The sequence below is a fragment of the Anguilla rostrata genome, chromosome 18, assembly GCF_018555375.3.
Source record: "Anguilla rostrata isolate EN2019 chromosome 18, ASM1855537v3, whole genome shotgun sequence".
In the NCBI taxonomy this organism is placed as follows: domain Eukaryota; kingdom Metazoa; phylum Chordata; class Actinopteri; order Anguilliformes; family Anguillidae; genus Anguilla; species Anguilla rostrata.
Window position 1 is genome coordinate 13,537,960 of NC_057950.1, and position 24,308 is coordinate 13,562,267.

The 24,308-nt window shown below is 47.4% G+C and overlaps 3 protein-coding genes across 5 annotated transcripts in view; 1 reads left to right on the forward strand and 2 right to left on the reverse strand.

Annotated features, from left to right (window-relative positions):
• Positions 1-5,669, reverse strand: part of camkmt (calmodulin-lysine N-methyltransferase) — a 118,221-nt gene extending 112,552 nt beyond the window's left edge. For both annotated transcript variants that reach the window (XM_064317552.1, XM_064317553.1), the window contains exons 1-3: positions 5,514-5,669; positions 3,715-3,893; positions 1,532-1,596 (exon numbers count right to left, since the gene is read on the reverse strand). In XM_064317552.1, coding sequence (XP_064173622.1) covers positions 1,532-1,596; positions 3,715-3,893; positions 5,514-5,669 — 400 coding nt within the window. The remainder of the gene's footprint in view (positions 1-1,531; positions 1,597-3,714; positions 3,894-5,513) is intronic.
• Positions 5,670-5,843: 174 nt separating this feature from the next.
• prepl (prolyl endopeptidase like) lies at positions 5,844-16,722 on the forward strand. Of its 2 annotated transcripts, none has more exons than XM_064317550.1 (14): positions 5,844-5,945; positions 6,973-7,098; positions 7,313-7,379; positions 7,548-7,766; positions 8,035-8,161; positions 8,489-8,705; positions 8,976-9,167; positions 10,234-10,437; positions 11,309-11,484; positions 12,344-12,560; positions 12,970-13,119; positions 13,603-13,729; positions 15,264-15,355; positions 15,645-16,722. In XM_064317550.1, the coding sequence occupies exons 1-14, from the start codon at positions 5,931-5,933 to the stop codon at positions 15,717-15,719; spliced, it is 2,004 nt and encodes a 667-aa protein (XP_064173620.1). In that variant the 5' UTR covers positions 5,844-5,930; the 3' UTR covers positions 15,720-16,722. The 2 variants fall into 2 exon arrangements, with proteins under 2 accessions (XP_064173620.1, XP_064173619.1); XM_064317549.1 differs by lacking the exon at positions 5,844-5,945 and adding an exon at positions 5,963-6,547.
• Positions 15,936-22,935, reverse strand: slc3a1 (solute carrier family 3 member 1). Its single transcript, XM_064317551.1, has 10 exons — positions 22,177-22,935; positions 20,868-21,047; positions 20,592-20,734; positions 20,254-20,379; positions 18,982-19,101; positions 18,193-18,317; positions 17,638-17,839; positions 17,184-17,360; positions 16,966-17,085; positions 15,936-16,486 (listed from the first exon to the last, which is right to left on the reverse strand). The coding sequence occupies exons 1-10, from the start codon at positions 22,592-22,594 to the stop codon at positions 16,061-16,063; spliced, it is 2,037 nt and encodes a 678-aa protein (XP_064173621.1). The 5' UTR covers positions 22,595-22,935; the 3' UTR covers positions 15,936-16,060.
• Positions 22,936-24,308: the final 1,373 nt, after the last annotated feature.

Genomic DNA, 24,308 nt, shown 5'->3' on the forward strand with positions numbered 1-24,308 from the left:
AACCCTGGAATCACGCGGTGTGGCTTTCATTTGCCTTTCCCTTCCGGTCCGAGGGGCGCGGAGGAATAAACAGCGCACGCAATATCGATGCAAATGGCGGATGGGGAGCCGGGCCGCGACTCGGTGCCCGCTGCAGCGCCCGCTGATGGCACACTCCGCTCTCCCGGGCAGGGGGGCGGGCGTGTCCGCCGCCGGGGCCTGTCCGCGAGTTGGCGGGAGGTGTTTCCTTATTCATGACCCCTGGACTCTGGCTCAAGTAAAACTGGGATTAACGGCATTTGGTAAAATGGCAGGAGGCGCCCCGCCAGCTCTGTCCCTGCAGCACACAACTTTCACTTTTTAACTTATTCAGGGAAACACACCAAGAGCCGGAGAGATCTTACCCATCCATTCCACTGGACACTGAAGTAGTGAGTGCATGTGTGTATGTGGGGAGGTAGTGTAGGAGAGCAATGCCCCCCCCCCGAAAATGCACCAGCCACCACACTAAGACCCAAATACTACTCAACACTGGACCAGTTTCACAGCCTCTCTCATTGAGAACCTCCTGTACTGTGTGTAACAGGGGGTCTGAGGGGCAAAGACTGTGGCTCAAAAAATCCATCCCTGCATTGGAGTGCTGCAGCTGACCCATCCACTGCACTGCACTGCTATACTGCACTGCTGTTTACCTGCTCTCAAAATAAGGACCAGAAGGGAAGGCGGTGTGCAGACAGCAGTGCTGAGAGGAACTGACACCATAATTACTGCCTATGCACATGCACACATACATATAAATACACACACGCACACACACACACGCACATCCGTGAGAAATGGAGTCATGGTATTGAACCTCATAGATCAGCTCTGATCACGTCAGAGAAGGGAGGAGCCCTGCTGTGGCCCAGTGATTCTAATGAAGTGGAGCAGCTGCGGTCATGTGACCCGGCGGCCACGGCGACAGGGGCCTGACAGACGCTGGGCTTGTGTCCCCCCTCACTCTCCCACCGATGAGCTGTGCAGTGCTGCCAGCTGGTGGGAGCACAGAGAAGAGTGCCACATGCACTCACACTCACAGTCACAGTAACACACACTCACACTCACAGTCACAGTAAGTCACAGTAACACCCTCTCACACTCACAGTCACAGTAAGTCACAGTAACACACTCTCACAGTCACAGTCACAGTCACAGTAAGTCACAGTAACACACACTCACAGTCACATTCATTACATACATACAGGCATTAGCAGACGCTCTTTCCGAGCGAGTACAACAATGCATTGTTCACGATGTAGAGTGCAAAGAACACAGAGGATAGGACATGCCAAGTGACGTCACAGTTACAGTAAGTCACAGTAACACACATTCACAGGGGCACACATACTCACAGGGAGCTGCAGTCACAATCACACACACTCTGCGTCGGGGACCAATAGAAACACAGCATGATGGACAGCTAACATGCCTCTCAAAGAGACAGTTCAACTCCACCCCACCCCCCCCCACCACCCCCCGGATGGGCAGACATATGCAAGGCTGGACTCACAGACATTCCCGGTGTTGTCGAAACTGTTGAGGACCTCATCCACTCTGATTGGTCCGAGGTTATCTCTGTAAACCACAAAGGGTGGAGAAACAAAAACTGAAACATCAGATAAGGGAGCGTGTGTGTGTGTGTGTGCGTGTGTGTGTGAGAGTGTGAGTGCGTGTGTGTGTGTGTGTACGTACATGTGCATGTAAATGGAAGTACTTCTGTGTGTACACATGTGTATGTGTGTATTCATGTTAATGGAAGTTCCTGTGTGTGTATGCATGTGCATGGCAGCGCCTGTGTGTGTGTGCCTGTAAGAGTCCCCGTTTGCTTTGTGCACATTGAGTGTGTTCATCTGTGTGACTGCCAGCAGAGGGAGTGAGAGGAGAGAGGAAACCAGAGAAGTGATGGCAGTGAGGACTGTGACTAACACACTGATTCTGTGAAGCACGCAGTAACAGAGACAGCCTGACAAACTGACTCTGTGAAGCACACAGTAACTGAGACAGACTGACACACTGACTCTGTGAAGCACACAGTAACTGAGACAGCCTGACAAACTGACTCTGTGAAGCACACAGTAACTGAGAAAGCCTAACACACTGACCCTGTGAAGCACACAGTAACTGACACGGTAACTGACACACTGACTCTGTGAAACACACAGTAACAGAGACAGACTGACACACTGACTCTGTGAAACACACAGTAACTGAGACAGACTGACACACTGACTCTGTGAAGCACACAGTAACTGACACGGTAACTGACACACTGACTCTGTGAAGCACGCAGTAACTGACACGGTAACTGACACACTGACTCTGTGAAGCACACAGTAACTGAGAAAGCCTAACACACTGACTCTGAAGCACACAGTAACTGACACGGTAACTGACACACTGACTCTGTGAAGCATGCAGTAACTGACACGGTAACTGACACACTGACTCTGTGAAGCATGCAGTAACTGACACAGTAACTGACACACTGACTCTGTGAAGCACACAGTAACTGAGAAAGCCTAACACACTGACTCTGAAGCACACAGTAACTGACACGGTAACTGACACACTGACTCTGTGAAGCATGCAGTAACTGACACGGTAACTGACACACTGACTCTGTGAAGCATGCAGTAACTGACACGGTAACTGACACACTGACTCTGTGAAGCACGCAGTAACTGACACGGTAACTGACACACTGACTCTGTGAAACACCTCGCGGTAACTGACACCGTAACTGAGACACTGACAGCCACAGCGACTCCCTGTGTGTGCATGCATGTCCCTGTGCATCTCTGCCCTGGCCCGGGGAGCAGGCTGGCTCACGTTTCAACCCATTCAAATGAATCTGCTTTGACTGAGGTGTTGGCTGAACACTGCTCTGGATTAATGCCTTAGCAAGGCCCTTTAATGTGACAGGGCTGTGTTCTAAAACAGAATTACAAAGTAATTTAATCAACCTTTTTTATTCATCCATTATTTTTGGCCATTACAGGTGGGGCAGTTGTCTTCATTATTCTTAATAGGCAATTTATTTACTTACCAAAGAAACCTAGAAACTAGAAACATTTATTTGAACACCTTCATTTTAATCAATAATCTTAATTTTAATCAAGAAATGATATCCGGTATTACTGCTATATTTCATGGGTACAATTGATCGGAAATAAGATACTGGTATCTACAGATGTGTATGATTATGAAAAGATTTCAACCAGAATAACACATAAGTATAATTAACCCACCTCACCCAATTACTTGGGTGCAAATGAGTTACTGACTTTAAGGTGAAAACAGAAACCTGCAGGCACTATGGCTCCCCAGGATCAGGGCTGAGAACCGTGACTCTAGTGTATCAGTCCCAGGAGACCTGCTGCTAAAATGCTGCTATTGGCAGCTCCTCGCTCCCCCAGGCCCTGGAATCATGTCCCAGTGATGTCACTGTCATGTCATGTGCTCTGATTTGCTGATGGGAGAATGAGGCTTCAAATGGGTGGAGCTAACATGTGTCATTGGCAACGTAATTTTTTTCCAGTCTTCGAGTGATTGGTAGACCGGTCACTGACAGCATGCGGTAGCTTTTCCTGTTGTGGGGTTCATGAAGCCCCAGTCTCTCCATCACTAGTAAGATCCCCCACTGAGCAATAGAGGGGCGAGGTGGTGATTTCTGGGGAGTGGTCAGGCGCTCACCTGAGTAAGGCACTGAACTGTGGGAAAGAGGCACTTCTGTACTCGACCCAGTCCCCGTCAGCAGGGTCTTCAGGCTCCAAGGTGGTGAGTCTGGACCTGGAGAACAGGTTGAAGGACGAGAACCTGCGGACGGACACCCGCTGGACCTCCTCGCTGTCCAATGACTTCTGCTTCAGCACCTGCCCCAAGAAACATACATGACCCGGGTGATCTACCTCCACCTGTACCTGAATGCACCAAATCACACCTCTACCTGTAACCAAGCAAACTAAATCACACCTTCACTCCACCTGCATCTGAGCACATAATATCAGACCCCTCCTCTACAGGAGCGCACTAAATCACACCTCCACCTGTAACAAAGCAACAGAAATCACACCTCCACTCCATCTGTACCTGAGCACATATCACACCTTTTATCTGTACCGGAGAACACAACATCACACCTTCATCTGCACCAAACCCATAACACAGCCTCATCTGCGCCAAGCGCAGACTGGTCACACAATATCACTGTGAAATAAAACAGCATAGCAGAAGTGAATTCAGACAGTCTGAAAAAACAGTTACATAAGACGCTGTGGGCAAATCTTTTAAAATTACACAATGCGGTCAGCTGCTTTAAACCATGAAATCCACTGTGCAGCAGTCACACCCCAGTTCACAGAAGGCCTAACATTTTTCCTAAATGAACAAACTGACAGTCAGAGTGTCTGGGACAGTACTGGGAACAAACATTCTCCTACATTATTTGACCAGTAGGTCATGTCTCAAGCTAGACTTCAACGCGCAGAATGGCAACCATATACACACTTTTTTTTTTCTCAAAAAGGAGACAACGGGGGTCATGTGTGGGTCAGCCATTCCAAGAAAGAAGCAGTGAGGAGAGATGAAGCAGGACTTCAGACACATCAGTGGTACCCTCCATGTATGGGCAAGCCTCCTCTCCTGCGTCCTCCCTCATTAATGCAGTGGGTGTTATTTTTAGACATCTCGTGGGAGGAAAGGGCTCGTTTCGTTTTAATAGGATGTATGCCCCTGATACTTTCAGGCCAGCCAGCTCACGTTTTAATGCAGAGTAATACTGCATCATGTCTTACAGACTCGGTAATCGCCAAGCTCGAGGCAGAAATCTGGGACACTTCGCAGGTGCGCGGGAGTGCACAACAGGTATCAGCATCAACAGGAAATTTCCAAGCTGTTGCTGTAGCAAATCTGGTATTATCAGAAAATCAACCCCATTACCCACATTTTTAGCTTCATCACATCGTAATTGCTTCCAATTACGCCTTTCCGAACATTCGGGCTACAAACCACACGGACTGAATTGGGTAGCTAGATAGTCGTTTGTGAATCCATTCTTACAACGCTAGCTAATTAAAACTTATGGGTGTAACTATATATAGGTATGGAATATTACCTAGCTTAAGTACCACTAAAAAACACATCCACTGGCAAGCTACATATACAAAAAATACTGTTTTGTTTGGCTTAAACCTTCTTATTTATCTTCCAATTAAACAAAACCAACCACAAATACTATTATCGTTAGATTAGCTACATGCAACGCTGTGTGCGAGGAGCTATCTTTCTCATCACTCCCAATTACATTTCTGCAAAATACCAGTAGTACGTTACTAGCACTGAGAGAGTGATGGACGACATAAGAACAATTAGCTAGCCACCTAGCAAACAAGACAGCTTGTTAGCTATAAATCGCACAATAACGCCAAATAGACAAAATATGGTTTATTGAACAAAAATTCAAAATAACAACAATGCTGGGACTGCCAATTCACCTGTCTGAGGAGAGTCCAGCGAGCTCGAGCGACGTCGGTCCCGCAGTTCGCGTCCCGGCCGGATTGATGGTTCCTGTCATTCTCTACTGACATCGCCGAACCGGGCTCATCTTTCATTTTACTCACACCTGAGCCACTTGTTGGGTTTCCCTCCATTCTTTACTAAATAAAAATGTCCTAAGCAAGAAGAAAATACAGGTTGAAATAAACAGCTTGTTTTCACAGTGTTGACCGTTTCATCGTCTCGTTAGATAAAATAGTACTGCGCACGCTTATCTCCCTCGGCAGCAGTAGTAGGGCAAATCGTGAGCTCAGATGCCGCTGGAAAGCATGCCACTTCCGTACACTTCCTGTCCGTCGGCATAGAGGATAAAAGCAATTCATCACCAGCATAGTCGAACACATGATTCAATCGCCATGCGTCGGTTTTCGGTAATTGATTGTTTATGCCTACTATGTACGCAATTTGACAGCGCCGAATGTTTGAAATGCGAAAATGGTCAGCAAGCATGCTTGTCAGTGCTGAAAACATTCTAAATATACGCAGTGCTGTGCAACGTCGAAGTCTGTGCAGGCGACGGCAAGGAATGCTAACCTAATATAGCCAGCTACATTGTCTCCTGCATGTCTTGTTTATGAAACGATTGTGGTTTTAATGGAAAAATCGTTACACGATGACCGCTTTTTGAGTTTTCATAACTAGCTAGCTAATAAGTGAACTGTTCCCATTGATTATATTCTTTGCTAATGTATTCATGCTTTCCAATGTATTACATCAGTAGTTGACCAATGTCATGGCTGGGTAGCTGCTTTGTTTGGCATCATATGTAAGTTCTGATGCCGAGCAGGCTTGAGGTAAAATAAACAGTGTCTGGCGAACCTGCCAGCGCTAGTTAACGTTAGCTTCCACAATGATCAACATCTCTATGTTGTTACGCTCTTTAACTCGGAGTGCAAGGTGGCCCGCACTGCTAACTGACAGCAAACTTTGGCCGTCAGTTCCGCTCCAGTCAGCAACGCGGCTTCTCACAGGGGTAAGACAGATCCGATTTTCTGCTGAACCAATTGACCCTAAGTACTGCATTGATTAATTATTAATGTATGAGGTTCAGGAGGATATGTTCCCTACAAATCTATTCTTGTAGAAACCAAAGAGAAGGAAATGCGACGGATATTGTGTATTCCTAGTGAGAGAGAGATCCGGGAGTCGTATTTCCTGCGATAAGTTACTTCACAAGAGAGTGACTGAAGACAGGTCTGGTGACAATGAGTTCGTCAACAGTTGCTTGATTCAGTATTTTTATCTTCAGTCTTTAGCACCTGGCATTATGTCCACACTGAGAGAACGAAATTATTAGAAATAGCCAGTTTCTGTCATTTCAGTAACCTGTTAACTAAAAAATTGAGTTTGAACATTTGGGCAATGACGATGCATTTCATTTTTCAATGTACTTTTCAGACTTCTCCCAGTTCAATCCTGGAATATTCCAGAGCCAATTTACAATTCAGGAGCCAAGAGAGGTTTTTCAAGAGAAAAATAAAAGCAATATACAAGAGGTATTCAGACATCCCAGATGGCATTGTGGTAGGTTGTGCTTTCTTTGGCACTGAGGTCATCAAACAGATATTGCTAGTTACTTTAATGTATTCAGCCACGAGTGGTATTACCTGTAATTGCATTACTTTTGAAAATTAGTTGAATTGATGGTCAGCTGTAGTGCTGCTGTGCCTTTGGGGGACAGTAGTAGGGTGTGTACAGTGTAACACATCACAGACAGTTGACTCTGTGTTGCCTGTAGGTCCAGGGGCGTCACCATGTTTACTTTGAGGAAGGAGGCAGTGTCTACAGGATGGGTCTCGTTCAGGGTAAGCTCAGTGGAGGTCAGACTGCAGGGAGGAGTCACGGGAGAAAATGTAAAGCCAGCTCACTGTAGCTGGGCCATTCATTAGTCCATCCCTGTGAGCCGCATGGGGATGGGGGTCAATACTGTTTTTACCTGATTACCTGTGCGCACGTGTTTGATTGGGCCTCAGGTGAGCGAAACGTGGAGGAGGTCCTTCGTACGGATGGGGAAGGCCACGGAGAGGCGATCTTGCAGCGGGTTCGAATCTCCCCAAAGGAGGGTACGCTCGCGGCCACTCTCAGGTGCCCTGGGAGTGCGGACAAGGACACCAGGTGTCTCCTGGTGAGGCTGAGGGGCTCCCCCGACCCCCCTAAACCACTTCTCACGCTCGACAGAGTCTTCAGCTTTGGTGAGGGAGACCAGTGTGGCTCATTTGGTTCATCTTTGTGGAAGGAGTTAAGGGTGCTGTGGGCACAAATGAAGTTGAATAAGTTTTAAAAAACTTACCTTAGATGTGACAAGTTAGTATTCTTACCTCAGAGGCAGTATTGATTGAGTTTAGGGCGGGTCTCAGTGTTGATTTTATGTGTCAGCATGCAGGAGTGGTGTCAGTCTGGCTGTGTGAAGTCAGACATGGTGTGGGTGTAAGAGTGCATTTCTGTGTCTGTCTCCTGTAGAATGGGCCACGGATGAAATCCTTTTCTTCACCACGGTGAAGGGCCTGCGGTGTCACCGCGTTTTTCGCCTGGACCTGAGCGCGGCAGAGCCAGAGATCACTCTGGTGCATGAGGAGCAGGACCCAGAGTAAGACCCTGAGTCAGCTCCAGGTCACAACTGCGCCTCACATTCTCCAAACTCTCTCGCTCTGTCTGTGTAACACTGTATCACTGTGTGTGCTTGCGTGTGTGTCTGTGTCCATCTCTTCCTATGCATGATGACCTGCCTATGTGTGTGTGTGTGTTTGTGTTTGTATGTGTGTTTGTGTATGTGTGCACATGCGTGTGTGTGTTTGTATGTGTGTGTATGTGTGTGTGCGTGTGTGTGGGTGTGGGTGTGGGTGTGAGTGTGTGCATGCACGTGTGCACGCACATGTGTACGCACATGTGTGACTGTTGTTCCATCCCTCTGCAGGTTTTTTGTTGAAGTGAGCAGCTCCAGAGACAGGAAAGTGCTGACAGTCAACTGCAGCAGTAAAAGCAGTTCAGAGGTGTGGCTTATTGACTGCAGCACGCCCCTTGCTCCGCCCAGACTGGTTCAGCCCCGCCTCCCTGGCGTGCTTTACCATGTGGAGCACAGGGACCAGCAGCTGTATGTCCTCGCCAACACTGCGGCAGGCCGGGAATACCAGGTGAGCTCTGCCCCCTGGAGGCCTAAACTCCAGGCGTGTCCCACCCATCACGGGTGCCTGCAGGGCAACCTTACATAACCCTAGATGAGTGCAGTGAATCTAAGGTAGTTCAATGTGAAAACTCTTAAGCACACTGAGGTCAAGTTAATGGAAAAGCTCTCTTTCCAAGGAATGAATACTAACACTTGGCCTGTTGCAGTACTGTTTCTGTTGTTGTGCACGTTTCTCATGTATTAGTCATGCATAGATGCATTTTCTGATTTCTCCAAGCTGCTGAGAGCGCCTCTCGCCTGTCCCTCCATGGGAAATTGGGAACCGCTGTTCACCCCTGCCCCTGGAACAGGTCTGAGGGACATGGAGCTCCTCCGGGACCACTGCGTTCTGGCCGTTCGGACCCCTGGCGGCCCTCTCAAACTCCAAACGGTGCCGTTGGCTGACCCCACCTGCGTCTCCACACTACAGGTGAGAGCCACTCCAACCCACGGGCCAAATCAGAAAGGCACTCCCACTGACAGGGCGGGAAACATGTCTTTATGCTGGTTAAGTGCTGACCAATCAGGTGGCTCTTCTGAAGATTGCCCATGTTCTACATTAGATCTAGATAGGATTACTTCTTGATTACCATTTGCTGATATCAGAGGGTCCAAACTAGCATTGTCATCAATGTTCACAGAAGTTTCATTCATTAACAACTTTTATTACCCCTTCCAACAATTATTGTTCTGAAATAACTGCCTTTGTAATCAGTGTCAGATCATTAACCTTGGCAGTGCTTTATGACCATTGCTGATGTCATCATTATGCCATCCAGTTCCATACCTATTATCTAAGCACTGACCTTTGACCCTGCAGTTTGGTCCTTGAGGACAGTTATTTAGAGATATACCAGGATAAACGTGTGAAGCCACAGCTTGTAGGGTTTCTTTGTAGTTCTTCACACACTGTGGTTGCCACTCGTGGTGCAACGTGCCCCGTGACATGTGGTTTTGCTGAGTCAGCTTGTGTTCTGTAATGTTTTCATTCTGCGGTAAGGAGAGCCACAATGTGCTGCTCTGGAAAGGACTACTACTGCCCCAAGTAAAAATGATTCTTTCATGTAATCCTTACTAGAGCTGTGAGCTAATGTTTTACCGTATATTTTTATTTAGAATTTTTTTGTTCTTGTAGCTGTTGCTCTGTTTTATGTGAACATGCACATTAGTGTTGCTAAAATAATGTGAGTTCTATTTTAATAGATTTAATGAATAAACCCCTTGTCATTCATTTGTTCAGCTCTTTCACCATGGGCAAAGAGCTGTGGGTGTTAGAGGTTGTTCTGTCTGCACTGGTGTAATTATTGTAGATGTTCTGTATTCACACCCTTTCATGAATGTTCACTCGGCACCAAATCTTTACCAAATCTCTACTAGTGTACTGAGACATGAAATTTACAGTGCAAAGTGCACCAAGCTAAAGGCAGTGTGTCTGTTTGTTGTCAGTGGCGGTAGCTGTGTAAATGTACAGTCTGATTGCCGCCTGTCTTTCACAGCTCCCCACGTGGGCCTGTGCGATAGAGACCCAGCCCGACCGAATGACGGACAGCGAGGGCTTGCGCTTCCTCCTCTCATCCCCGGTGCACCCACCTGCCCTGTTCCACTACGCCCCGCGGGAGCACCGGCTGTACGTGCAGAAAGACTCTGCTGGACCCCCCTTACCACCCTACCACACCACACGGCTGGAGGCCCCCAGCCAGGTGTCTCACCCTGATTACACACACCTGCCCATGCAGACCACACAGGTCATCAGAGATCCCATGGACCGGTTCCCAAAAGAGTAGGGCTGTTAACCTCGGTGTCCTGGTCAAATTTACCTAAAACTAGCTTTTTACATATGGCCATGTAATCACCCCCACCCCACTTACATCTTATTTGTTACCCCACCCCTCTACATACTTTGATTTCCCTGGTTATCACTGGCAGCAGGAACTGAGTTCTCATTTGAACTGCTTGGTTAAATAAAGGTTATATAAATACACACCTGCAGAAATATTTACACACACACTCACACACACTCACACACACACACACGCACACCCAGGAGTGTGCGTGTTTTGTCAGGAGTCATGTGACACCGAGGTGCGGCCTGAACTGTGTTCTGACAGCAGAATGTGACACCTGCTGCGTAGCCTGTCGGGGGATGTCAAGTGGCCTGAAAGGCTGACAGAGTCCGTTCAGGTGTCAGGTAACCTGGCCGCCGGGCCTTTGTTCTGCGGTGTCAGGTGACCAGGTTTCAGGTCCTCTGTCTCTCCTGCAGTGCTTAAGCGTCTGCTAAAAGCCGCATCATGTAGATCACACCCAGGACACCGTTACCGGTGCCCACGGCAACAGGAACCGTGGCAATGATAATTACTAATGCTTTGATGAAAGGCCTGTAGCCCTAACCTGTGGCCAGTTCTATTTTTGAAATTGAGAGAGGTTGGGGACCATAATTTTTGTCTCAGCATGAAGGTTTATAGTTTGGGATAGTGTGTTATGGTCCTTCATTTGCAGCTGGGAAGGCAGAGAGGCAAGGTGCATGTTTTGTGAATGTAATGTACTATTTTAGGTCTTTCACTGTTTCTGCAGGATGGCACTATGGTCCCGCTCACAGTGTTTCATGCATGTGCTTGGGACGACCTGAAGGGGGTGCCATTGCTGCTGCATGTGTATGGGGCCTATGGCCTGGACCTACACATGGGGTTTAGCCCTGAGAAGAGGCTACTACTGGAGGAAGGCTGGGCCCTTGCCTACTGCCATGTCAGGTACTCCAAATCCCATGATCCTTTGAGCCCTTCTGCCACTGAAGTAACAATATATGAGACTTTACCCTTTAAAACTGGCTTCACGTGAATTAACTGTCCTTACTTGTCAACTCCCACATTAACAAAGGCAACACTAAGCAAATTCTTTGGATTACTTTATTGAACCCTAGATTACTAAATGTTATGTCAACATGCAGAATTACTGGTAACACTTTAAGGTGTGCTTAGAACCTGTAAAAACCATTATTAAATAGCATTTTATCCATTAGTATAATGTTTGTGAGGCAGTAACTATAATTGGTTAATATATTTGTTAACATTAATGAACACATGTATAAAGGTATGTTTACAAAGGTTTTATTGATCATGTTAGTTTGATCGGTATTTTAATATATCACTAACATTAGTGACATCAACGTCCCTTTAATCCATTTAAAAAATGGTGTAAATCATAGTTAAATAGTTAAATCGTTGAATATTTAGTGAGTTGTGATTGCTCATAATTCTTATAACACTGTGTTGGCTTATATAATTATAAACCATTTGAATATAATTTTGCCATGTATTGGCTAACATGGGGAATTCATTTAAGGTTTTTAATGGCTGGTAGTTTATTCATGTTAATAAGTACATGAACAAAAATTTACTGATGGCTAAAATACTATTCCATAATGGTTTATTCATAGTTTACAAGCAGGCTTAAAATAAAGTGTTACCAAATTGTTGTTTGGTGCTGTTTTGACCCTAAAACTGTCTATGAGATGCTTTGTCTAGTGGCTGATGGGAAATGAAGTTCATGCTGTTCAGCAATGTCTCAGGATGAGGCATGCAGCATATTGTGTTGGCCTGTGCCCTGCAGGGGTGGAGGGGAGCAGGGCCTGGGCTGGCACCAGGGGGGCCGTTTGGAGGGGAAGCAGAGAGGGGTGGAGGACCTGGCGGCTTGCGTCCAGCGGCTCTTCGACCTGGGCGTGTCTCGGCCCGCCTTGGCCGCTCTGGCCGCCCGCAGCGCTGGTGCAGTCCTGGCGGGGGCGCTGTGCAACCAGCACCCTCACCTGCTCCGAGCCGTCACCCTGCAGGTAAGGAACACGCCCACCTGCCCGCGGGCTACCTTCAGTCTGGGGAATCCAAAATACTGCCTTCAGAAGGCATGTTGCATGCTTTGCTTCTGCATGTAGAGCCATAGCCACTTCTCTTTTCCTAATAATAAATAATAATAACGGTAATAACAGGGTGTATGGAGGTATGGCTGCTGGGTACATGGTGGATTGCTTCCTCTGTTACTTTGTAAAGTTTTAGGCAGTGTGAGACTCAATGGGTAAAATAACTCTAATAAATGTATATATTTGCGCTCGTATTTATACTTTACCCGTATCACTGCATTAAGAACTGCCAGAATGGCCAAGTTCCCTGACTGAGCCCAAGCTTCCCATGTGTTTTTCATTGTAATATGTCCCATTTTGGCTTTGCTGTTCCTCGTTTCTGCAGGCCCCTTTCTTGGACATCCTGGGCACCATGCTGGACCCCACCCTGCCCCTAACCATTGAGGAGAGGGGGGAATGGGGTGACCCCTTGGCCGAACCCCAATACAGAGACTACATCGCTTCCTACTGTCCCTGCCACAACATCACACCGCAGGTGAGTTCACATGAACAACTGTTCCCCCGTCAGTTTGAACTGACTACACATACATCACATCACACTAGCTTTCGCCTTTTAGCAGTTAACATTGACACGGCAGTGTATTTACGGAAGCGATTCAGAATAAGTACTTCGCTTAAGGGTGCAACGGCAGTGCCCCAGCCAGAATTTGAGCCTGCAACCTTTGAGTTACAAGCCCAGATTCCTAAGCATTATACTGAACCGCCGCCCTCATGATCATAAAGTCACAGACAAACACAAACCCAAACACACCTATTCATCCCCACAAACGTGACATTCAGGCATTCAAACACACAGATACGCAGAAAAAGTCACAAGACGAAAACACACACAGAACTGGGCTATCAAAGTGCCTGCACACAGTGTACGTTCTTAATCGGAGTGTGTAAGTTGAATGTGGCCTTTGGTTCTACAGCAGTGGGTTATTATTGGGGTGTCTGTTTCTCTGTCCTGTCCCAGCTGTACCCTTCAATGCTGATCACAGCCTACGAGGCGGATGGGAGGGTTCCACTGGCGGGGGTGCAGCGGTACCTCCAGAAACTGACAGCGGCCATTCAGGCGCATGTCGGCAGTCGCTCCACACCAGGTGAGGGGAAGAGGGTGCATTTTTATGGGCTAGTAGTGAACCAAAATTACACTGCAGGGAAATCATTTAACAAATGCTGTTATGCAGGATGATTTACATGTGAGCAACGTTCACAGATCAGCAAGTGGACCTGCAACACCTTTAAAGTAGTGAGTGTTAGTTGTCGTGGCAACAGAAAAGCTGTAATACAAAAACAAAAATTACTGGATAACCCATTTTTTTGTTTTTGTGCCAACAGCCGTTTTTACATCACGGAACGCCTAGAGATGGTCTCGGCGTAGCTTTCATCCCACTGCTGGTCTGAAGGAGACCGAGCTAAAAATGCAGTAAAATCCATCCCCTCATATCCAGGGATCAGCTCTGAAGGGTATAATTAAGACTGGAGGACAGCCCTGAGCAGAGTTCATTTTTTATTGATGCCTCCCTGAGGGTTCACGTGAATCACAGAACATGCCAACCCTCTCGTCAGAGAACATTTAGTCTTCCCTCACATATAGTTCCCAACTGTATCGTTTTCCAAAAACGGAACAGAATCAGGTCTGAGAGAAACAGGCACTACTCCGGTCTCCTCTGTGCAGTGCGTTTTAGAAAGAGACTTCCAGGGTTCAGAGTACAATTGCTCTCTATCTCATTTGATTTCATTTTTCTGTTATTGATCCAACAAACCTACGTCCTTATTGCCATAGCCCCACCCAAATTTCAGGGAAAACATGATCCAATATCACAAAATAAAATATGCAAATATGAAAAAAATTGAATTGGAATAGAATCTGAGATTAAGATAATAGGGGGAAAAAAGAACTATAGTAATAGTATTAGTATAATAATGTCTCTCTCCTCCTGTTAGATAACGCGCAGTGCAGGGGGTCGTTTGCTTGTTTATGAGATGCTGCGTCAGTAGGGCAGATAAGGAGCGGTGCGGTTCTGGCTGTCAAGGTCAGGCCCGCCCGTGGGGCCCGTCTCGGGGTGAGTGGGAGTCGGCGGCGGTAGGCCCGCGCTCGGAGCCCGCCAGAGGCTGGGATTAGACCAGCGCTGCTCAGAGCCCCCGCAGCGGCTGGGAGAACAGAGCAGCCTAACGGACGGACAGGCTTAAGCTTTTATAAGTCGGGCTTCTTATCAGAGCCGCTGAGTGGGTGGGCAATTTCCCGCTTCAAGCGCTCGGTTACGTTTTTTTTTACAATATAAGAAATATTGACTGATTCGTGCTCCAATATGAACATCTTAAATATGACACGGCTTTTTAATAAAATAACGAGGTAGACTACTGACCATTTTCAAGAGGAAAAGAGTGATCAGTGTGAAATAAATGCATGAAGAAGCAAAAATGACTGACTGTAGAGGTCAGATCGCGTGACTGAGCCCCTACCCAGTACACGCCGATTGTTTGGTGGGCGGTACAGGCGGTAGGCTGCTGGGCTTTCAGAAGGCCCCGTGACCACGCCCCCTGAGATTATGCCACCAGCATCTGCTCTACGTCCAGTGGGAGGAGCAAAGCTGTGATGTAATTCCAGACATTTTTCTGTTTGGGTTCTAGAATCAGAACACACACACCCATCCATTGTCCTGGACCTCCAGCCCGGCGGAGACCACTTTGGCCCAGAGGATTTCGACCTGTCCTTGGAGGAGGTAAAAGTGCTCAGAAGGGTTTTGAGACCACAGTGTGAAATGAAGAGCTAGAATGCAATCCATTACTAACATTGAAAAATGTCAGCTGCGCAAGTCACCCTGGATGAAGGAAATAAATGAGGTCACAATGTCATGTCCCCTCCCATCGCTATGACGACACCCCAGGTCTGTGGTTTGCAGCAGTTTGCTGACGTTAGGTCAGGAGCAGTGTGATAGACCCCTGCACTGTGAACGCTGAACACCTTGTGCAGGTACAGAACCTCTCGTACCACGTCCTCTTCCCTCACAGGCTGCCCGGCAGATCGCCTTCCTGTACAGCGAGCTGGGGATGGACGGAGGGGGCAGCAGGAAGAGGCGCAGGTAGACGCTGATGTCACCGTGACGTCACCAACACCCCCGCGCTTTCCTGACATGTGACGGCCGGGCTACCCAGCATGCACAGGATGGACAGACAGAGGGACACAGACGGAATGACAGACCTACACAGTCCCAGCCTGCCCACGCCGTGATGAGATGTGTGTGTGCGCATGAACGCAAGACTTCTAAAATGTCCTATTTTCAAAGAAGAGAGGCCGCCAAATATGAAAATCTGCAAATCTTTAATTACAAAACATTGAGAGGAACAACGCATACGGAGCGACTCGATTGGGAGCACAGGGACCTTGCGCATTCGGGACCGCCCCGCCCCGCCCCAGTGCTGCGCGCTCAGCACTTGTACAGGATGTTCAGTGCGCTCATGTAGCAGGCCTTCTCCGACACGTAGCAGCGGGAGGCGTGGGCCGGGTGGAGCCGCGTGTGGGAGGAGTACTCCAGCACCAGCCCCTCCCCGGGCTCCGTCTGGATTTTGGCCTTCTGAACGCGCTCCCCTTCCCTGCCCCGGGTGCCCACGCGCACGGTCAGCTGGTCCGGCAGCTCGGCCACGCCGGAGAGGTCGGTCACCGCGGCGCCCCCGAAGTTGAGCAGCACCAGGAAGGCGCGGGGGTAGCCGTCGAGCTCCCGCGCGAAGGCCAGGACGTCGGCGTCTCGGTGCAGGAAGCACGCCCAGCCCCGGTGCAGCGCCAGCTCCGACCGCCGCAGGAGACTGAGGGCCCGGTACTGCGCCAGGACCGACCCGGGATCCGCCTTCTGGACCTGGGGAGAGAGCGCTGACCGTCAGCTCCCCTGCACACCCTGCACACCGTATGACTGCAGCCCACAGCTGACCAGCTGCCTGCATTTCACTACAGTGCATTTACCATGGGCTTACTGCACTGTGCCTCAGGACATACATTTGTATCGTGAATTGGTAACATTATAAATATACAATTCCTTTTTTACAAATGTTTTCAGAGTGTATGTGGTAAAATAAAATTATGCCATTAAGTTTGGAGGGGTGTAACTGTTTGTCGATATACCACTTCATACCACTTTCTTTTCTGAACTATTTAATGAGCCTCATCATTTGGGCGATCTGACACTTCACTTATGTTTAATCATAAGCTCATGAATGACAGGTGAAGACGGTCTGCTTTCCTGTGCTTGACAAGTGAACCAGTATTGCTGTATACAGTTAGCTGACTAGCCCACCCTTTGGCATACGTGTTATTTTGAGCCCCGCCTCTCCTCCATACCTCCACATTGACAGTGGTGTAGTTGGGGTGGATGGGAAGCCAGGTCTTGTTCTGGCTGAACCCTGCATATTCCTCTGAGCTCCACTGCATGGGGGACCTCTGGGGGTCCCTGCTTGCGTTCTGAGAGAAGGGGGGGAGGGGGGGTCAGAGGTTAAATTTTGTGTACAAGTGATCGAGGTGGGGTTTGGCGTCGAGCGGGCGGACGGAAGGACACTCACAGGGTTGAACTTGCCGAACGGGTCCTGGATCTCGGTCACGTTCACGTTCTCCATGCCGATCTCCTCGCCGTAGTATGTGGTGGGCGTGCCGGGCAGCGTGAGCAGCATCATGTTGATGACGCGCGTGTACTCCTTTCCCGTGCTGGAGGAGATGCGCGGCTTGTCGTGATTCCCCACCTGAGCAAAGAGCCGCCGTGATGTCATCATTCCTTTATGCCCACCTCACAATGCACAACGTCCAAGCCCTCATACCGATTACCGTAAAACTTCTATTAGAAGCACAGTCTGTAGTAAGGGCCTAATTGCTTGCAGCTGCCTGTAGGCCCACGTATCTAGTGGATTACAATGCAAGCAATGCAAATGCTGGACACCACGAATAGAAGCTTTACGGTAAATCACTTCATGCTAAAAAGGCAGGTGGACCTTCATGCTGGCGGTAATGTTGATCACCTACCACCCAGTTTGCCCACTTTCCCTTGGGCATGTTGGTCATCCACAGGTTGACCAGGTCGAAGGCACCGTTTCCAGACAGTTGTTTGGGTAGGTCGAGGAGATAAAAGTTGAAGGGGAAGTCGCTTTCTTTGACGGTGTCCGTCCCATAGTACATCATGGTCTTGTCAATCTCTTCATAGTCATAGGACTCGGTCACCATGAACCTGAAAGCGTTTCATATGGGAGGTACATGAACAAGGGCAAGGGAGGTGGTTAGAGAGAGCACCGTGTCTGTGCAGATTACAAAGGCTCAGACCCAGGTCGATTAAGTGTAATACTTTCTTTGGACAACAGTCAAATTTGAACACACACCTCTAGGCACTACACAATTTTCAGCCAAAAGGTACGATCATGAAAGAAGAATTTTGAGCATGGGAGAAAACAGGATTCTTTTTAAAAAATGGCAGTAGACTCCAGGAATTTCACTGGTCCTTAAAGAGGTTAAAATATCTAAACAGTGATTTGACACACATCTGCAAGGGTGAGGCAGGGGACTTTTTTGGGGGGTGGGGGGTACCTGTAACGGCCCGGCTCTCTGCTGTACTCGTCCATGTCCACCCTCCAGTCCCGCAGGATGTCGTGCAGGCCCAGCTGGGAGGTGGTGTAGTCGTGGTACAGGTCAAACTCCGAATTCACGCTCTCCTGAGGACAGGGAGGGGAGAGGGGAGTCTGAGCGCATGTCTTTCTTTTTTCCCCACCCGCTCTCCTGCAGACCCACGGCTAACCGGCGGGACACTGAGGCTCTGGATTAGCCTAGTCAGAAATTCCGCTTCTAAATCCCGAAAAATATGACCCCAGTAATCCCTCTCCTGTGAGGGGACTGCCTGCCCGGTGAATGACCCCACACCCCTTCCCCCTTTAGCTGAACACTCTGGAGCCAGTCAGTGACCTCCCCTGATCACAAGGGTTGATTTATAATGACTTCAAATGAGAATTCTTCAACAGAAATAAAGTCAGTTCAGCGTTTTTCCTTAAGTTCCCCTCCCCCAATCTACTATACCTTCAAACACAATGAAATGCCTGCCAGTTTGTGTGAGAACTAATAGCCTACTAGCACCATCATGTGCAATATACATTTAGCATGCAAAATTCAGCCTTCAGTTCGGGCCGCCAAGCTTTACATAAATATACATAGTTGATCCTCAAGCTTTGTTATGCATGCAGATAATTATAAAATCATATGTACTTTTAAAGTCCATTCACAGATCTGTAATATGTTCACTTGGTGCACCCAGTGGTTTTAGCTGGACACAGCACCTGAGGGGCCTCCATCTGTGTGACTGGAGAGAGGTGTGTCTTATCTTACCGGGGGCTGGCTAGGGTCCACCTGGGGCTCGTTTCTCAGGTGTTTCGCCTCCAGCATGTGCTTCACGGCGTCCATTCGAAAGCCGTCCACACCCTTGTCCAGCCAGAACTGGATGATGTCCTGGACGCCGGCAGAGGAGAGGGAGCCACAGAATTAGCTTCAACGCCAGAGAGCATTAGCATCGCCCCTTTGGACGGTGCGACAAATGAAACCTTTATCATAGCGTTTTATCACAATATTACACTGCACCGTAATCAATCTACAGATCAGGACAAACTCATATGTAATGTGGGGCAATGAAGAATACCCTGTCAGATAGAATTCAACTCTTCAGATGGCCATCATTTCTAGAATGAGACCCAATGCTGCATGTGAATAAGTTGTACTACAGAGACAGCATTGGTGGCATCTGTGTGTGTGTCTGGCTGCTTCCTCGTTTTCTGGCAGCACAAGCAATGCAAGACAAGCCCCCCATTATGTGTCTGACACAAACTCTCTTTTCCAGCAGACCAAGTGAGTTTTCCTGCTCTTTGTTGAACTTTGTACTCCTGTGGAGACCGCCTGTCGAAAGGTGGAGATTCCAGGAGATAATCAGTAACAATGGAGCCAGTGACCAAAACAAATAAAAAAATGTAATCAGCAACCCGAAAAAATTCCATTAACACTCAACACATAGGAAGCCGTGTTTAAGGCTGTTGACAATCTGTTTGACAATCTGCTTTCAGTAGAAAAGCCAAAATCAACATGAAGTTCAGCAAGAGGACACTGTTGCCCCTCCAGCTGAGCTCTGGCCTGAAAGAGAGGCGATGGGAGGGAGGGGGTTGGTTACCTTGTGGCCACGCCCATATCTATCCTCCCCTAGGAATGCCAAGCCGTGAGATGAGCCCTGGCTAGGATTACTGTCCCGGCTTGGGGGACATAAAGGCCTTTCTGTGTCACCTGTGTGACTGGCTCTCTGTGTTTCTTCCTTTTACACCAGAGGGAAACAGGGACCTGGGAGTAGGGAGTGGGAGGGTCACCCAATCACATGCCTCCCTGGCCAATTCCCCTTCTCCCACATTGTCCTTCATCCGCGGCTCTCTTTCATCCCAAAACACAGCAGTGTTTATACCCCCACACCCACCCCCCCCCCCACCACCACCTCTATGGCAACCGCCAACTGGCAGGCCCGGCGGTTCTGCTGGGCACAGGTAAGTAAACCAAGCGAGTCATTCGGATGGTAGGGAAGCAGCGGCCTGAAATCGGACCGTGCCGAGGGGAAGCGGTGCTCACTTTCATTTCCTGCTTGACGCGTGGGTTGCGGAAGTTGAGGTCGGGCTGCTCCTTGAGGAACTGGTGCAGGTAGCACTGCCCCCGCACCTCATCGTACGTCCAGGAGGAGTTCCCAAACACGCTCACCTGAAGGGACAAAAGCAGGGGGTCACAGATGCACAGCCACCACACAGACAACACTACGCCAGGAAATAAAACATTCTATGGTACTCCTCCACCAATGGCAGATGCTAACTGATGAATACCAAGTCTATCAACTGAACAAGACTGACATGCAACAAGAGGAGAGATCACCACGGCAACCACAGTGACTGCATCTCCAGAGCAGGTCCGCTCACCCAGTTGTTTGGCAGAACAGGGGGTGTGCAGTTTGTCCAGATGTAGTAGTCCTCATAGCCACTTGTGTAGTTTCGGCTGAGTAGGAACCAGCGATGCTTGTCACTGGTGTGATTGGGGATGAAGTCCATTATCAGCTTCAGCCCTGCGATGGGGGAGGGGGAGAGGCAATTTAAGGACCTGGAATGGGAGATGGTGGAAGCAAAGAGGGGGAAGAGCCCAATCACAGCAAACCCAATGTGTTTCTCAACCCCAGCTTCACAGACTCAGAGCTTTACCTTTGTCATGCATGGCGTTGAGAAGGTCGTCAAAGTCCTGCATGGTCCCGAACAGGGGGTCGATGTCCCGGAAATCCTCCACATCGTACCCAAAGTCCTTCATGGGTGACAGGTAGAAGGGACTGATCCAGATGGCCTTGATGTTGAGGTAGTCAAAGTGATCCAGCTTCTCTCTGATACCTGGTCGTGGGTGGAACAGCATTAGGTACTGCGATTGGCTGGCACTCCAGATGTTACAGCACTGTGCCGTGCCACACACTACAGAATTCAGTGTTTCTCAGTCCTGAGCCTGGGGAGCAGCCGTATTCTGGGTTGGGTCGGTTCATATTCAGGGAGAGGGTGCCAGATGCATTCATTGATTTGTGCACTAAGATATGTATTTGTACATCAATAAAGATAAAGGTACTGATTATTGATATGGCAAACACATTTAGGGCAGAACTGATTCTGCTTCTTAAGCATACTTGTTCAGTCGGTCTTTGCCCTGCAACAATTATCTGAACAATAAGTTCCTTGTAATCACTAATATAACCACACCGTATTACTAATTCAGCAAGTATGAATTAACAAATAAGGCAGAAATAACGTGATCTCTTTAGTAATACAAGCCCACCTTACATTACACATTTCTTCTACAAATTGCTTTTAGCAGATTCCTGTTTGGTAAAATCTAAGTCATGCCATAAACTGGGCATGAGGTCAATCAATGCTGAACAATGGACAGCCTGGTCTAGCTGGATCAGGACTGGGAAACACTGACATGGTTAATTATACTGCAAGTGTGCATCTGGTTGACCACAGTAACTACTGTACAAAAATACAAATGACTTAAGGTGGAGGCAATACGTAAGCTTGAAAAATAGCCTACCTCTCTGTATTCAATCATCACACTGTAATATAAGAGGATTTTTGGAAATATAGCCTATAACTAATGAATGATGGTTTCTAACTTTAAAAAACGCAGGCTTTTGTTTACTTCCATTTCTCTCTCCTCCAGGATTTTTAACAGGGTTGTTTGGAGACAGACTTTTACAACCAGCTAATGCAGACCTATAAAACCGTTGGTGTGTGAAATTCGGAACAATTTAGAGCTCGTGTATAATACTATTCTGACCAGTACTTAGTGCTAATGACTTAAGTCAATGATTTCTGTTCCTTGCACGCAAATAGTCCTGTTACAAATAACGCAGCGATACTACTATGAACTTATATTGTATCAAGAGAAAGCCAGTGAGAAAAATAATTAATTCTTAATAACAATGTTTAAGGTGGGGAAACGCGCACCAGTAACAAAAGAGTGATTTGCTACCTTTTAGATCTCCAACGCCGTTATTGTCGGAGTCCTTGAAAGAACGTGGGTAAATCTGGTACACTGCGGACGACTGCCACCAACTGAGGCAACCTGGTGACAGGGCGATTACCGCGATGGTCAAGGCCACCAGCGCGACCGTGGACGCCATCAGTAGCCAGAACAAGATCTCCCGGGGAAGGCGATAGCGGGCTTGGCTTGAATACATCAGCAGAACCTCTTTAGGCATGCCGGCATACGGCTTGATCTGTCTGTAGGCGCTGTCCTCTTCATTCGGTGACAGGACCAGGGACGAACTTGGTTCCCCTTTTCCTTTATCTTTATGAGATTTTTCCTCGTCATCATCTACTTGGAGCCCCTCGTTACAGATACCTTCCTTCATCTCCACCGATGTGCTGTTCAGTTTCTCATCTGTCATCGTGAGGCTGTGTGTTTTCCCAATTGTCTACTTCTAGCAGCAAGAGAATCAGACCTTAATCTGCGCTCCCTCTCCTGAACAATACAGTACCGGTCCGTGTTCCCTGTGCGTTTTAAAGAGACTTGCAGGGTTCAGAGTACAATCCCTCTCTCTTTCTCTCTCCCTCGCTCTCTCTCTCTGGGAGGGAGAGTTGTGAACGCTTAGATAATAAGCTAGCCATGTCAATCTGTATCATGATAACTGCTTTTAACCATCACCTAAATATAGTTTGATGCGATAACAGTAGGCTAAGCAAAGAACAGGCAATAACGATCTATCATATAAGTTTTAATGACTTGTGGACGACTTCAAGAAAGTGGGCGTAATCACTGGAAAGACAGGTGGTTCCTTGAGGTAAATGCACATTTTTTGTCGTCACGTTTTTGGAAGAACCATGAATATATTAGGCTAATTCAAAAATATCCCTTTAAAATATGGGGATGTTTCCATTATTTGTCAAGACTACTCACAATTTTCACGCTGCCAGTCTGAGGCTATTGCATTAGCCTACCATTGAATAGTCACCATTATGTCAAAACTGTAGGCCTACTGTACTTTTCCGATAGATGGATTTTTGCCACACAAAATAAGGTGGAGCGACATGCTTTCTCATTCCCCGAGATGAAAGCGGTTGACCGGCATTTATAGTAGATTTATTGTAAAAAAAAATTTTTTTAAAAGGGATGATAGCTAGCTGATTTACTTCAGCAATTATATTTTAATTGCTTGGAGACAGAAGCTTGGCTATGATACAAACACTTCCTGTACATGTCCGCTAGTAGCGCACGCACGGATATCTCAGTTCTCGGTTTACATCACAGTTCTGTGGCCATGACGTATGTGGCCACTAAAATGACAGCTTTCTTGAAAGACTTCTTGTGATTCCTTTAATACATTTGCGGCGGTATAGTGTAACGGTCGGATATAAAGAGCTTGTTGTGACTTGAGAAAGATACTAAAACTAGGGCTGCTCACGTCTACGTCTTCAAATAATCATAAACAGTTGTTCCATCAAAAGCGTAAACGTTAGGCCATACCTGAATTTTCACTTAAATAAATAAATAAAACGTACCTCTCTGAAATTAAACGTATTCAATGAATTTTAAAGTAGATGCCAGCAATATTGTTGTTTATGAAATCAAAAATGGATGTTTGAAATAAACATGCAATGGCTCTACAGCTGGAAGCAAACTGCTAGTTTGGTGAAGTTATATTTTAGTTTTAAAACATGCTACAATTAAAATTGCTAGATGATAAACACAGGCTTGAATGGTTTTTCAGAAAGGCCGTCTTTGATGTTGCTCAATTTATTTATAAAGCCTGGGATCGTAGCAAAAGTGTATTGTATATTTGAATTATCATAGTTTTATTTGTGTTTCGTTTTCCTATGGTGTGCAATGATGCACCAGGTATTATGTGAAATCTGGATGTCTACTGTGTCTAGACTCTCATCCTGCTTATGTAACTGTAACAGTAAAATATAAATGTACTTGACTCACATGTATATAACAAGTAGTGTCCTGTAAGCTCATATGGGCTGGGAACCCTATGGGGGTGTAAGACACTGAAATAAAAAAATAAGCAAACAAACAAGCTACCAGTATGCTTGTACAGACAGACCAGATTACTCAGAACACCGTTAATGAAGCTAAGGTTTGTTGGCTAAAAGTGAGCA

What these genes read in the sequence shown, in the direction of transcription:
- prepl (XM_064317549.1), top strand. Translation starts at nt 6,425, where the DNA reads ATGATCAACATCTCTATGTTGTTACGCTCTTTAACTCGGAGTGCAAGG. An exon ending in GGCTGGAGGCCCCCAGCCAG is followed by an intron (nt 10,438 to 11,308) that starts GTGTCTCACCCT and finishes CTGTTTCTGCAG; the next exon opens with GATGGCACTATGGTCCCGCT. An exon ending in TCCGAGCCGTCACCCTGCAG is followed by an intron (nt 12,561 to 12,969) that starts GTAAGGAACACG and finishes TCGTTTCTGCAG; the next exon opens with GCCCCTTTCTTGGACATCCT.
- slc3a1 (XM_064317551.1), bottom strand. Translation starts at nt 22,594, where the DNA reads ATGACAGATGAGAAACTGAACAGCACATCGGTGGAGATGAAGGAAGGT. An exon ending in GAAAGTGGGCAAACTGGGTG is followed by an intron (nt 17,361 to 17,637) that starts GTAGGTGATCAA and finishes CTCTTTGCTCAG; the next exon opens with GTGGGGAATCACGACAAGCC. An exon ending in ACACCACTGTCAATGTGGAG is followed by an intron (nt 16,487 to 16,965) that starts GTATGGAGGAGA and finishes CTCTCTCCCCAG; the next exon opens with GTCCAGAAGGCGGATCCCGG.